Source organism: Medicago truncatula, chromosome 2 (genome assembly GCF_003473485.1).
Source record: "Medicago truncatula cultivar Jemalong A17 chromosome 2, MtrunA17r5.0-ANR, whole genome shotgun sequence".
In the NCBI taxonomy this organism is placed as follows: domain Eukaryota; kingdom Viridiplantae; phylum Streptophyta; class Magnoliopsida; order Fabales; family Fabaceae; genus Medicago; species Medicago truncatula.
Window position 1 is genome coordinate 40,047,531 of NC_053043.1, and position 15,318 is coordinate 40,062,848.

Here is a 15,318-nt window from a genome sequence, read left to right on the forward strand (position 1 = left end):
ACCATCTACTTGATTAACCTGTTTTTACAAGAAGACATTTCATACTTGATATTTATAATATTTGAAAAATAAGCCAGCAACAATTTTTTTATTGAAGAGGCTCAAGTCTTTTTATTTAGGCTTAAATATGAAAATAGTCCCTGCAAATATCTTACATTTTGATTTTAGTCCCTGTAAAAATATTTTTTTAGTTTTAGTTCCTGCAAATATAAAAAATTTGGTTTTGGTCCTTGATATTTTGTTTTTGTCCTTGTAAAATTGATATTGAATTTGGTCCTTTTAGTATGTAGAATATTTGATTTTAGTCCCTCAAAATAAAGACTAAAATGAATATTATAGGGACCAATTTCAATATGAAATGATTTTATAAGGATTAAAACAAAATATCAATGACCAAAACCAAATATTCTATATTTGCAGGGACTAAAACCAAAAAAATATTTTTAAAGGGACTAAAGCCAAAACGTCAGATATATCCAGAGACCATTCCATATTTAAGCCTTCTATTTATGAATGATGTTGCACTTGTTAAAAAACGAGTTACATCATTCACTTGTCTTTGAACATAGCTTATTCTTCGGTCCAGAAAATTTAAAGTCGTATGATATAAAAAAAAAAGGTTAATAGATCTTTACCTCCTATAATATAGGTCATTTCCGATTTTCCCCTGTAAAATATTTTTTTTGATTTACCCCCTAATAGGCCAAACAATTAACTTGGTAAAGACCTATTATCCCTGAGAAAAAATTATAAGCCAAAATAATATAAAAAGTATAACATTAACTTGGTAGAATATTTGACACTATAAAATTATTATTATCGGAGCTAAAATCAATAATAAAAAGAATGTTTATCTAAAAGTCTAAAACAATTAAATACTCGTCACTTGTAAAAAAAAAATTGGAAGTGGAGAAGGGAAAGAAAATGGTTGAGCCCAAGCCATTTCTGTCACCAGTTTGCAAGGTGGGTCCTTACCCACTTGATATCATTGCCACCGCCGCGTCCTTCCACTTCAGCCACCGTGTCTCCCACCGTCTCCGCCTTCACTTTCTACTTCGTTCCTGCTTCCAGGTCTCCTTTTTATTCACTCTGATTAATACAAATTGCAAAAATTTGGACTTGGTTTTTTGTTGAAAATTTTCAAATTAGTTATCTTTTCCTCATTTAGGTTGTAGAAGAAACCATTGAAATGGAGTATTTAAGTATCATATGTTGCTTTCATTATAACAATCATAGTGTAGTTAATGTGATGATTAAAATGGGAATAGGAAGTAGCTCATGTTTGGATAAACAACTCAATTACGTGCTTATAAATGATAAAACAAAGTAAAATTGTTTTTGTATAAGTTATAACTTGTTTTCATAAGCTATCTTGGAGAGTTTATGATAATAAGTTGAAAGCAGCTTATGAACTTGTCATAAGTTGTTTTCATAAGTTATAAACAAACTCACTAGTACTTATGCCAGTAGATAACCTCAAATAAGCCAATCCAAACAGATCCTTAATTAAGTGATTGTATCATAAGTGCTTTTGTATGAGCTATTTCTAATCAAAAGATAAAATAAAGTCAAACTGTTTTCATGTAAGCTATAAGTTGTTTTCATAAGCCATCATAGAGAGCTAATGAAAATTAGCTGAAAACAGCTTATGAACATGTCATAAGTTGTCTCTCCATAAGCTCTCTCAAACAGTCTCACAGGTATTTATGTTAGTTTCACAAGCTCTCCCAAACAATCTAACAGGTATTTATGACAGTAGATAAGCTCAAATAAATCAATTAAAATATGCCCCAATTGTGTTTCTTTCTTCTGAAATCTGGATGTTGCAGCAGCATTCCTTGACTCACATGTCCCTCTTGTTGAACAGAAACTCGCTCCCGTGTTTAGATTGAAGGATAAATGGTGTCAAAAATACCTTCAACTCAAAGGATTGAATTATCTTCAATTGTCAAGTGATGGGTTGACTTCTGCATGTTCAACTAGTTTCTCTTTCTTTAATGGAGGAAGACCTGAAGCCAGCTCTGGAAATTCCGACTCGAAGATGTCTAGAAAAAATCCATTTAATGGAAGGAAGTGGACAAATATTCTCCTTGCTGCCAATGTTTTGTGAGTATGAGCATATTCCCTTGATAGCTGTATTAAGTTTATGACTTCTTTCCTAGAATCTGGCTCCTCTAAAGTGAGTGAAGTGTGAAGTGAAAAGAAAAAAAAATGAGGGTTGTTGTTTCAACGAACTCATGATTTGTTATGATATACTTGCAGTATTGTCCATTGATTTGTTAATCAATGATCCATAATGCTCACTTTGCTTTCTAAAATGAGTTGCTCACTTCAAATGAGCTGGATTCGAATAGTTTGTACTGCCATTTTTCTATCTTTATTTTTCTGTTTCTAGTTGTATTAGCTGATATTACCGCTTTTTACAATTTTAGAAACCTCTTGGTGAGAGCGCTTATTGATTATTATTTACTAATTGTTTGCACAGATTTTATGTTGCACAACTTGCAACCCAAGGCAAGCTTTTGTCGTGGGGAGCGAAGGTAAGGTTGCAATTAAGAATCTTATATGAATAGATATGCTGTGTGTTGTGGATCATTACATGTTAGTTGTGTTGTGGATGTTATTAGGTTAACAGTCTTATTGACAAAGGACAAGTTTGGAGACTTGTTACATCTTCTTTTCTGCATGCAAATATTGGACACCTTATGGTAAGATTTGAATTAAATTGTTCCAAGTTTGTTCTGTCATGCCTGGTTTAGTTTGTATTAAAATTACTACAAATTCTCTGCAGATAAATTGTTATTCCTTAAATTCAGTTGGTCCCACTGTGGAGAGCTTTAGTGGTCCTCGAAGATATCTTGCAATTTACTTTGCCTCTTCAATTGCAAGTAACCACTTATATTATTCCTACAATAGCCAATGAAATTCCTTACCTCCAAAATATTCTAATTCCATAATTTCTAGAAAATCAGGTGCAGCTATGAGTTATCGGTTCTGCAAAATGCCTGCAGTAGGTGCGTCAGGAGCAATTTTTGGACTGGTGAGTTCTTTTAATATTTTATTTGTTACAAGTTTACTTAATCATCTGCCTTATTTTACTTGTTACATGTCCCTTGAACCATCTTTTTTTTTAAAAAAAAAAAAAATCAACTGTACTTGTCTCTCTTGGATTCCTATCTTTGTTTTCCATACTGGTCCATTATCTTCACTGTCTTTATTTCTAATGAGCTGTAATGGTTCAGGTTGGATCGGTTGCAGTGTTTGTTTTAAGGCACAAAGACCTTGTAGGAGGTGGTAAAAAAGATCTTCAGCACATAGCACAAGTAATTGCCCTCAATTTGGTAAGTGTCTCATTGCCGTGTCACTTCTGATTCTACTTTGTTAGTTTTACAAGTTCACTGGATTGAGTTATCATGAGACAGTGTTTGGTACATATGCTTCTTATTAGCCAAGGTGGAACATAGATTTTACAGTAATTCTCTGCATACTAGTGCTTGTATGTTAATATGTTATTATATATTTTTTCTTCTTATTTAGAAAATGTTTGTTCGGTAGAAGTGTTGTTGGTTCATGCAAGGGTTATGTAGGGAACTTTTTCTACTTTTAACTTAGACCATCACTTTATGGATGTGACTTATAGAAGGGATACTGATTACTTCCCTTGTCTGTGTTCTGACGGTGCAAATATTTCTCATGCAGGCTATTGGGTTATCATCAACTGGCATTGACAACTGGGGACATGTAAGTGTAGGAGCGTATCATCCATGGATTTTTTTAGTGCCCTGAAATTTTTCATTTTCTTAGTTCCTTTGTTCAGTAAAAGTTGCTGGCTGTACAAATGTGTCTTATTTCGTGCCCGTTGCTTTATTCTTTTTAAAATGTGGTATGACCTGGAATGACTCTAAATTTGAGAATAACTTAATACACCAACTAACCTCAACTAAGATAAACAACTTAATTAAGCGCTTATATCATATAAATGTTTATAAATAAGCTATTTCTTGAATAAAATATAAAATAAAGTCAAATTGTTTTCATATAAGCTATAAATTGTTTTCATTTTTCATTGTCTATCATGATGAGCTTCCGGAAACATGCTGAAAACAACTTATGAACATATCTTAAGCTGTCTACATTGGTCCTCCAAACAGTTTCACAAAGTCAATCCAAACAGGCCCAAAAACTATGTGGACATGGACATAGCATTGATAAACAATCCTCAATTTTGTATTCCGTGCATAAGACTACCCATTTTGTTGTGTATGTAGGCACTGGTGATCTTTTGTTCAATTGAATAACTAAACCAGTGTAATCTGTGCATAGTTTCTTTTCCATTGCCAATGCTTCCATTAACATATACATTTTCAGTTAGGAGGTTTGATTGGTGGAATTGCTGCATCATGGCTTATTGGACCTGCATGGAAGCATGAATCCACATCTTTAGATGGAAGAAGACTATTCATTGACAGTGCACCGATGTATAATCTCTTCAAGATTACGAGAGTACCTAAGCCATGGAAATAGAAACATTTCATCGGCCTATTGGATTACAAGCGCAAGCAAACAACAAATAGTTGCTTGTTGTGCTTACTTGTATGATGCTAATGATACCCTGTTGTAAGCTTCCCTTAAGGGAATATTTGAATGGTGGTTTCTACTACCTGAAACCCCTTTAACCTATGTTGCATGCTTATGCTGTACATAAGAGATAAGTCAATTACCTTTGACACGGGGACATCTTTATGTTTTTGTTTGTTTTCCTTGTTTGTATGGATGATTTTTTGGGTCTAGGCTCTCCCTACAACCCGAAATGAACTATAATGTGGCAAAGGAAAAGAGAGCTACTTCTCCTCCGCCTGAAAAACCAATCCCACCTGGATGCACTGCTCCGGATGGGAAAATAACATCATTTTCCAACATCCGGAACAGTGAATCTGGAGAATAACCATGTTTTTTGTCCGTCCAGAACGGTGAATCTAAATGAAATCGATATTTTAGGTGTTAGAGGGGATAAATCGGTATTTTAGGTCTTATATAAGGAACGAAACTTTTCACCACTTGGATAATTTATTGACTATTACTTTTTCCACCATATGCTATTTTCATGCGTCTGCAAAAATGACAAAAATACCCATGGTTCGGATTATATAATTCGAACCAGATTGTTAGCGATTTCCCGATTATAAAATCCAAATTTTTTCGAACTGTGACTTTTAGTGTTGTATTTGATGTCAAAGGTATCTGCTGACCGTCGTAGAATCCCCGCATAAGCTGCAAAGCAATTACAGGGATTATACAAACGGTCAGCAATGACCATGACACCATAAACACTCCTAAAAACTAAAAAATGTTTAAGAAAAAGTAAGAAAAGTGGTGAAGTGAAGAATGAAGGAATTTGTTGAAGATGCAAACCTATATATAGCCTAAAACAAGTCCTAGATCATAACTACAGTCAAATAAAATGTTTTCCATTGTCCAACCGTCCAAAAATTCTTTAAACGCACCACAAATCGTCTAAACATTTGGTGAATCGCCACCGTCCAACAAATCTGACCAACTAAGCGTCCAATTTGATCGGCTCTCTAGTATTGTAGTAACAAAATATCGAGAACATGGTTCTCACATCGTCGTCGTTCATGAGCTTCATCCGGCTGAACCGCACACTCCCGACTGAGTCAGTCGATGGACATCGATACTCAACACTATCCACCCTCCGTGTGTCTTTGTAGTTGAATTGGCGGTTGATTTGATCCAGCTGACCCTTCAATCTGGAGAGGGTGACATCAATGCCAATCCTGAACATATGGGGTGGTTCCCCCTGTTGCAGTAAATTGCAGCTAGCTTGATGTTCGGATCAAAAACTGAGTTTTCCATGGGTTTTTTTTTTTTTGTGTGTGTGGGTTACTGGTTATGAAAACGGGGACACCTATTTATAGAGGTTTCTGGGCGTCCTGGACCACAGAAATTGTCGGTGCAATGTGGACCACACAAAAAAGATTATGTCCTGAACATTTTCAAATTATATAATCTGAAACTTTCCTTACCTTACGTAAAGTACGAAGTTTCTCTCATTTTCACCCGATATCAAATAAATTCTGATTATATAATCTGAAAACCATGTGTAAGAGTTCAAATTATATAATCTGAACCAAACCTTTTTTTTGGCCGGTGGTTTACACCACATAAAACATGTTTTCAAATGTTTTTTCCAACATTAATGGTTGGTAAAGCCCATTTGAAACACATTTTTTGACTCAACATTAAGTGTAGTTACACTCTATGCACAATTTCCCCTATAAATAGCCTTCAAACCTTCATCATTTCTCACACTCTCTGCTCCTCTCCTTCTTTTTCTTCTACAATAATGTGTTCCCATCGTTGGCCTTTCATAGAAATAGGCTACTTTGAAAATTCAGTGATTGTATGAACGGTCAACGGGGAAGGCGACGCGCTCCAAAAAGTGTGATTTGTCTGGGTTTCAGGTTGATCTGTCTGGTGCAAGGTTGATTATCACGGTCTTTTTCGCCCTAGAAAGGAAACAAACTTTACCTCAGCACCCCCCCCCCCCCCCCCCACCCATACAACTTCTCTTTCTCCTTCCCCCTCACCTTCTCCTTTCCTCTCCTTCAGCCTGCGCCACTTGTTTAGTTTTCCTCCATCTTCTTGTGATGCATATTTAGTTTTAGATTTCTAATAAATTAGCTTTATTTTAATATACCATGTAAGAAGCTTTAAGTTTCAACTTTATTGTAAATGTATCGATATAATAATAAAATAAGATTTTATGTGTATCATTTTGTTCTTTTAATTTTGTTTATTTGCATTTATTTTATGATTTTGACATCTAAATAATACTCCCTCAGTTTCTTTTTAATTGTCACATTTTGATTTTCTACACAAACCAAAATACTAAATGTATTTCACTATTTTTGATACAATAATTTATGTTTTGCCTATAATATCCTTAATTATTTAATATCATATTTTATATATTTCTCTCTCTACAATAAATTACTAAGGACATTATAGGAAGAACACCATTTAATGTTACATTGAACTTTGAAAGTGACACTTAATTAGAAACAAAAAATTTCTGTAAAAGTGACAGTTATAAAGGAACGGAGGTAGTATAAAATAAACTAAAGTCTAATTAAATTCTGGTAAAAGATATTTTCAGAATATATAATTCACAATTTTATGGGAATCTAGTTCGGATTTTATAATTCGAACCAAAGGTATTTTGGGAAAAAAAAATAGGGCGCGTGAGAAATATATAGGGTAGGAAAAATAATAGTCTAATTTTTTTTTTCTTGATCTATTATAATAGATAGAAACATACAACATTTTAATGATAATTTTTCTGTATACCCAATGTTCAATTGTGGCAATTTTTATAAAATTAGTTTTTTTTTTTTAATTCAGAAACTAAAAAATAAAAATGAATTTATTGAATCAAAATAAATTCCTACAAAGTCAAATTTTGAATTTTCTAAAAATCAATTATTTAAAAATTATTTTTTAAACTTTTCCAATTTTTAAGACGTGGCCATGGTTGGATCTTGGCTAAAACAATGTTCAACTATGGCTAAAGGAGCATAAAAAAAATAAAAAAATAAAAAAACACAGATTTTTCAAAATTTCACCATGCTCTTCCTCTCAATTTTTCTTTTTGTCCCACATCTCTACTCCCTCCATTGCATCTCCCTCTTCTCTTCTCTTCTTTTTGTCCTCCTTATATGGGGTGAGCTCGTAAATGGAAGAAAATATCTGAAATGAGAAAATGTGGTAGTAGGATATTAAAGTATCAGGAGCACGTCTATGAATTTCACTTTTGTATGCTAGAAACCACTTGACTAATTTTTATTGCTCAATTTTCACAATAAGATTAATTAATAGTAAATCATTATACATATGAAGGCCTTTTACTATGGATTCGAAAAATTGGCCATAAAACCCAACTTTTCACATCAAAAGATATTGGTTCCACTTAAAACTCCATGGAGATCTCAAATTACTCTCCACATCAATTAGGTGATGTCTAAGGCGCACATGTAAGCAAGTCGAGAAATGTGTGTAAGTTCTTAAACATTAGAATTTAGGATGATATAAAAAGAATACTCCTTGATATTCACATTATTTACCACTCTAATGGTTTAAATCCCCAATACATGTTTGGAAAGACCATATTACCATGAACTTTGCTAATAAGTGTAGTTATTAGTGCTTAATGGACATATATTGTAGTTTCTATTGTGATGTTTATCTATTTTATCGATTGCCAAAACCATATTATTATTTGCAACATATTGGGGATCAACTACCTTAAATTTCAAGTACTTTAATTCAATTTAGATCAATTAGTTATTCTCCTCTGTCTAAATGATTTGTGTCTCCTACTGGTAAAGATCTTATGCAGGATTGAATAGAATATAAAAAAAAAATTGGAAAGCAAAAGTTTGAAATTTAATCAGTGTGCTCATAAAGCATTTTTCTTTAAACTAGTAAAAACTTCATATAAGATTGCACCAAAATCTTGTTAAAAAAAAAAATAGAGATTGCACCAAAATGGTAAAAAAATACCAAATAAAAAAATTGAACGTTTTCATGTGCCGTTAGGAAAAAGACATTTCATAAAATACAAATATATTTCAGGAGGCCAATAAATTATTCCTCATAAAATAGCAAAAAATAGAGGCAACTTCAATGCGAATAAAAGGAGTTTTACCACATCACCTCAAATTTATGAACTTTGGTTATTTTTCGTTCCAATTATGAGACCAATTAAGAAACAAAAATTAGCCTCACTCAACAAGACAATAAGGCAAACAACAATTTATTCCATGACTTCAAAGTAATAAAAGTACAATGTGCTCAAATTCATACAAAAAAATACAAAACCATAAGCTTAAAACCATTTTGATATTGGTTTCGCATAACTTTCAATACAAAATAATAAAAAGTAAAATCATTTAGAAACCTCATGCTACAACAAAGGCAACTAATTTATTTGTAAAGAGAGAATTTGTCCATAACTCAACTCACATCATTCAATGAAAACCCAATGCCTTCAACAATACTGCTTCAATTTGCTCGGGGGTCAATTCTTGGTCTTTGTTGTGTTGCTGAAAAGACATATGAAAAATCAAAATCAATATAACAAAACTTAGGATGACAGTGATGAGTTAATAATGTGTGATCACCAAATCCAAACACCAAAGATTTGTTATTAACAACCAATATGAAAATCTTAAAAGACATTTGAACTATTTCATATTGTTCTTCTCCGAAAGAAAAAAGCAAAGATGATTGCTAGTTCATATAATTCACAAAGATCTTTTGTAAATATCATCCGACTAAAATTGAGATTTTTTCACATTTAAAAGACAAATTTTTATTGTAGGAAGTAAATAAGCTTTAACGTTCATTCATAATAAATAATGAAAATAAAGAATGACAAGAGTCAATCTTGAAAATTACGAATCTAATGATCAAAATTTACTCATATAATCTCACATTAGAAAATTATCTCATGATAGTCAATACAAACATCCACATTCTCCATAGGATCGCTTAAGTTGACAGATTATTGCAAAAAAACATAAATATAAGTGCAACTTTGAACTAAATAACTGTTGGTATGCTTTAAAAAGTCAAGCTAGCATAGATCATATAATATTCATTACATTTTTCTCATGATCACATATTGGCATCTAAAATTAATATTGAAAAAATAGTTAATGAAAATTATAAAATAAGTGACATGGTAATTGAATAAGAAATTTTATAAAGTATAATGGTGAAAAACAAATGTATACCTCAGCTTTGAACACATCTAGAGAAAAACCATTGAAACAACTTATGTTAGCCCGGTGAACATCCAATCCAAGGCTATCCAATGCCTTCATAGTCGACGCCAAAACATCTGGTTTGTAAGCACATAACATATGGATGTTGACAATTCCTCCTTCCCTTACCCTAACATCTACCTGCAAATACCACCATAGTATTATATATACTTATATATCTATTTTATACCTATATATAAAGTGAATAAATTGTTAATTTGGGGTGGTTTTTTCTTTCATTTTTACCATTCGTTTAAACTGTTTTATCCTTTTTATAATATTACTTGTATTGTTTAATTTAAAAGATTGTCAATTTTTTTAAAAAAAATAGTTGAATACCATTAAAATAAGAACAACCTCACTACAATATATTAACAATATTTAATATTGTAAAAAAGAGCTTATTTGAATCTTATTTTTATAATATCTGGTCATTTTTCCTCAAAAAATATTGATCATTATACATGTCAAATTATCTATAAAATTAAGTGTGGTAGAAAACGAGACAGACGTTTATGTTAGTGCCTGTCTTTTTGCTAGTTAATATTTGTAACACTATAAAACTAAGTGTGGTCGACATTGACATGGTTGTTTAACTTAAATACACTTTTGGTTCCTCTATTTAATAAAATTCACAAACTAGTCCATCGATATGTTTTAAAAATGAATTATCTAGTCCTTCAATATTCACATTTATTACAATTTTAGTCTCAACATATTTTTCCAGCCCTAGAATAGGTAATTTGTTGCCTTAGAGTGGTGGTTTATTGCTCAAATGTTAAATTTCAAGAGAAAGTGATATTTTTGGGAGTAAAATTCATAATTTTTTGCATAAAAATAATTGATCATGAGGCAACAAATACAAGTTTAGACAAAAACTGCAACAAATGTAAAAATAGAAGAACCAGAAAATTCCACAAATTTAGTTAAATATGGGGCCAATAGTAGAATTAAGTCATCCTATTTTTATAAATATTTTTGATCAAAGGTAGATATTAAGTGAAAGTATCCAAAATGAACCAAAAAAAAGGTTTCAAATAGGCTTTAGTTTTCAATTATATTTATCAAATGCATGCCTTGTCCAAACTTTTAAACTTTTTAGTAAGTTATCAAATGTGTGTGTGTCTATAATATTTCACACAAAATACACCAAAAAATCCAAAATATAAGACTCCTAATGATGTCAACAAAACACTGAATGACATGCCTTCATTTTACATATAAATGTATATCTTGAAGGTGATAAGCATTTATTGATATGGAATAAGAACCTTCTATTAAAGTAAATAAGTACCTTTGTTGGTTGGTTTTTAAGACCCGACACATTGTTAGGACATAACTTTTCTTTCATTTGAACTGGAAGGGTTGACATGGTGGATGTTTTAATGCGAGTTCCTGCAGGCGGTGGCACAAATGATCTAGGAGAGCTTGACTCTATCTCACTTTGAAGATCACTAATTTGTTTTTTTAACTCCTTCAAGTAGTCAACAGCATCCCCAAGTATTGAAATTTTATCCATCTGTGAAAGAAATGAAATACATATACTTGTATTATGGAGGGTTGTGTAACTCAACTTGTTTGAGCTAATGAAAAATTTGTAAGAGATTACGGGTTCAAACAAGAGTAAAAGAGTAACTATTAGTCTAACAACTAAATACTAATATTTGTTATTAAAAAAACATAGAACTTGCATTGTCTCATATACAAATTAAGGGACCGAATATTGTTAATAGCCTATGTAGTAAGAGCTGCTAAAAACCACGTGTTAAATTTTAAGGCCATAAAATTGTTATATATGTATAAATAAAAACAAAAATCACGTTCTTCAGCCATAAATGTTTGTTTCATTTCACATTATATTAATACCCAAATTTTAAAAGATGAATAAGTTATTATTTTTTCAGATAAAAAAAAAAAAAAAACAATCATACAGAACGAATCAATATCCATTGGAAAAAATGTCACTTGATCCTTAAACATTTCAAAACAAATCACAAAATTGTTAGCGTTATTATCATTTTTCTAAAATAAGTCTATAATTGTGGGTGTGACATCATAGTTTTTATGTTTTCACAGTTGTTGTATGACCCTAACTTTAAATAATTAAATAAAGATTTTAGTAGTTACTTTAGTATGTGTTCCATGTCAATCTATGTGCATAGCTAATTATATTTAATTTAAGGAGATTTTTTTTCAATAAGTGTTTTATGTGAATGATAATTTATGGAGAAAATCATTCCCTAAAAAAGTTATGGAGAAAATGATATGCACTTGCATGTAGACATTGCATTACGATTGTGTTTACATTGTCTTAATCAGTGTTATGTTAAGAACATGTTAACTATTATGCTTTATATTTTTTGCATGTTATGTGTGTCTGTTTTTTATATTATGTGTATGTGTTGAATTTATATTATGACTCTCTGTTGTTGTTGTGGATCGAGCTTAATACCCCGTACTTCACTGGATCGAGTTACAAGGGGACATCAATGATGATAGAGGCATAGAAGAATACCAATTTGGATTGGTGGTCATATGCCTTAAGGTTTGACATCACTAATGGGTTTTTAGTACCCAGTAGTCTTCATACTTAGAGTAGATACCAACTTAGGATTTTTATTGAAGTGTTATATCTCTTTTATTTTTGAGTTTATGTTTGTTTAAATGAGAAGGTATCCTATTTGAAATTGGTGTACTTACATTTGTGAGTATATTATGTGTTGTGACTTTGTTTTTATAAAGGTCAAATACCTTCCAGGGTCCTTTAAGTTTCAATTTTGTTTCAGATAGGCCCTTTAAGTTTCTAAAGTTTCAGATAGGTCTTTTAAGTTTCGAGTTTGTTTCGGATAGGTCATTTCTGTCAACCTCCGTTAAACCAAAGTTGTTATGTCCGTTGAGCCAAAACTGATATGTCCGTTAAGTGAGTGAGGTGGTTCTCTCTGACACTTGGCATCAATTTTGGCTTAACGAACATATCAACTTTGGCTTAACGGAGGTTGATAGAAAGGACCTACCTAAAACAAACTCGAAGCTTAAAGGGCTTATCTGAAACCTTAGAAACTTAAAGGACCTATCCGAAACAAACTCGAAACTTAAAGGACCTATCTGAAACTTTAGAAACTTAAAGGATCTATCTGAAACAAAAGGACCCGAGGAGGTATTTGGCCTTTTAAAAAATACGTCATGTCTCTTATTATCATTCTGAAAAAGGTTTTTAAAATAAATTTTACTATAATTTTATGAAAGACACTCATGACCGAGGATTCAAATATTTTTGGATTGTTTTAAAGAAGACTAAAAATACACTATTGATGTTAAAAATTAGGGTAAAGTTATCATTGTTAAGTCATGAGGGAAGGAGCCAGTGGACCACCCACATCAAGGTGGAGCAACCATAAAAGTAAGAGGGACGTCACACTCTTACCCAAAATTTTAAGGCAACAGGTTTATGGGTCCTCTCACTTATATAGTGTTCAACCTCCACTTTTCTATCTGATGTGGGACTTATAACTCACATTTGCACACAACACTCCCCCTCAAAATTGAGTATGTTAATTCATCGTGCTCCCCCTCAAGAGGAAGCTCTTTCATCCATAATTACTTGCTTATACCACTGTTGCTGCTCTTTTCACAACGAAACAGATCATCCGCATGAATCCATCAATTCATCGTGCTCCCCCTGAAACGGAAGCTCTTTCATTCGCAAATACTTGCATGTACTGTCGTTGCTGCTTTCTTCGCAACAGAACCGACCACTTGAACACCTTGTAAAGAGGACTTTAGACCCAAGGAGTCTGTCATACCCTTCGTAGAACCAAGCTCTGATACCATTGTTGGATCACGACGGCAGCCCGGGAGGACTGACCACATTAGGCCAGAACAACCATATAAGTGAGAGAGACGCCACACTCTTACCCAAAATCGTAAGGCATAGATTTATGAGTCATTTAAGTTATATAATGTTTAACCTCAACTTTTCTATCTGATGTGGGACATATAACTCACACTTGCACACAACAGTCATAACAATTAGGGATGTCTGTGGTATTATTTAGCTCGGCTTTGAGACAACAAAAAAAAACTATCAAATTCCAAGATTAGCATCACAAAGTCGTTTGATTTCATTTGGATGACTCATTTATTCTTTGATATTTGTTGGGTTTTTATAGTTTTTAAGTCACAAATATTTATATTTATAATTGAAATCGAAATCAAAATCAAAATATTATATAAAACATCGTTCATAATTTACACGCATTATTGCAACAAAAAGAACGGAAAGACACTAGTAAGAATTATAAACAAAAAAAAACAAAAAAACTAAACCAAGTTACAATACCTTGGTAATCTTTGGCACAACAGAACGAAGCTTGTGCATATTATCACTGAGTTTCTGCCTTCGCTTCTTCTCAGCGATGAGACTCTTTGATGGAGTTTTCTTTTTCTTCTCTTTTTTGACCCCCTCAACAACACAATTTTCATCATCATTATTATATATGATGTTATTATTACTACCCCCAACATTGTTATTTGAATTATAATTATTGCCCTTATTTTTTCCATGGTTCCCCATCTTCCCAACACCAACACTCTCATTAGAGTCATAATTCGAGGTTAATTTTGCAATTGACAATGGAGGTTGAACAACACCTTGGGGTTCTAAATTGAAGACATTACCAAATGGATTGTTTGTGGTGGTGGTATCAGTGATGTTGATATTTTCATTAATATTTAGTAGATCTGAGAAATTGGATTTGGGCGATGGCAAAGAAAATGAGGAACCTAAATGGTGCTCAAAAACAAAAGTGTTTGGGTCTGAAGAACCGACAATGTTTTGTTGTTGAATGTGGTTTTGAAGATTTGGGATAAGATTTTCGGTACAAGGTGGTATATTGTTCATGTACCACTCTTCTTCGATTTGGGGTTTAAACCAAGGTAGCATATCTCTCTCCATTGAGAAAGAGATTAAGATTTGATTTTTCTGGTTATGGTTAATGAGAAAAAGTTTAAGAGCTTTTAAGTATAAGTTTTTAGTTCACAAAAAAAAGTATTAGTATTGTGATTGTTAAAATAATAAAATAAAAAGTCAAAATATTTTTAGGTAAGAAAAATGAGAGGGGTGTGAGTGAGTGGAATGAGAGGCGTGAAATAAAGTGTGCTCTCTATTTTTCTATGTGCGTGTTCGGCTGCGTTACAATTTTGCAATCACGATATTCTCGAGAATATGACCTTTATGGTGTGAAATTAGAATAATTATTAAATTTACAGGTGATTCAATTATTTCATTTTCATATTATTAAGACAATGGATATATCTTAAAAAAAAATACTAATCACTTATAATGATTATTATTAGTATAGCAATATTTATTTTTATTTTATTTTATTTATTACAAAAACAATCAACAATTATATTTAGACTTAGTACATTTTTTTATCCCTTTCATTTTAATTTGCTCACGGGATTGATCCCC

General features: G+C 32.1%; 2 protein-coding genes across 2 annotated transcripts; one reads left to right on the forward strand and one right to left on the reverse strand.

The window, feature by feature from the left end:
* Nucleotides 1–880: 880 nt before the first annotated feature.
* On the forward strand, nucleotides 881–4,981 carry LOC11413419 (RHOMBOID-like protein 10, chloroplastic). Its single transcript, XM_003596434.4, has 9 exons — nucleotides 881–1,071; nucleotides 1,868–2,106; nucleotides 2,486–2,540; nucleotides 2,628–2,708; nucleotides 2,792–2,888; nucleotides 2,973–3,040; nucleotides 3,243–3,341; nucleotides 3,700–3,741; nucleotides 4,369–4,981. The coding sequence occupies exons 1-9, from the start codon at nucleotides 925–927 to the stop codon at nucleotides 4,522–4,524; spliced, it is 984 nt and encodes a 327-aa protein (XP_003596482.1). The 5' UTR covers nucleotides 881–924; the 3' UTR covers nucleotides 4,525–4,981.
* A 5,709-nt stretch (nucleotides 4,982–10,690) lies between these two features.
* On the reverse strand, nucleotides 10,691–14,799 carry LOC11407805 (transcription factor ICE1). The gene is made up of 3 exons (XM_024777122.2): nucleotides 14,185–14,799; nucleotides 11,140–11,364; nucleotides 10,691–10,723 (listed from the first exon to the last, which is right to left on the reverse strand). The coding sequence occupies exons 1-3, from the start codon at nucleotides 14,797–14,799 to the stop codon at nucleotides 10,691–10,693; spliced, it is 873 nt and encodes a 290-aa protein (XP_024632890.2).
* Between the last annotated feature and the right edge of the window lie 519 nt (nucleotides 14,800–15,318).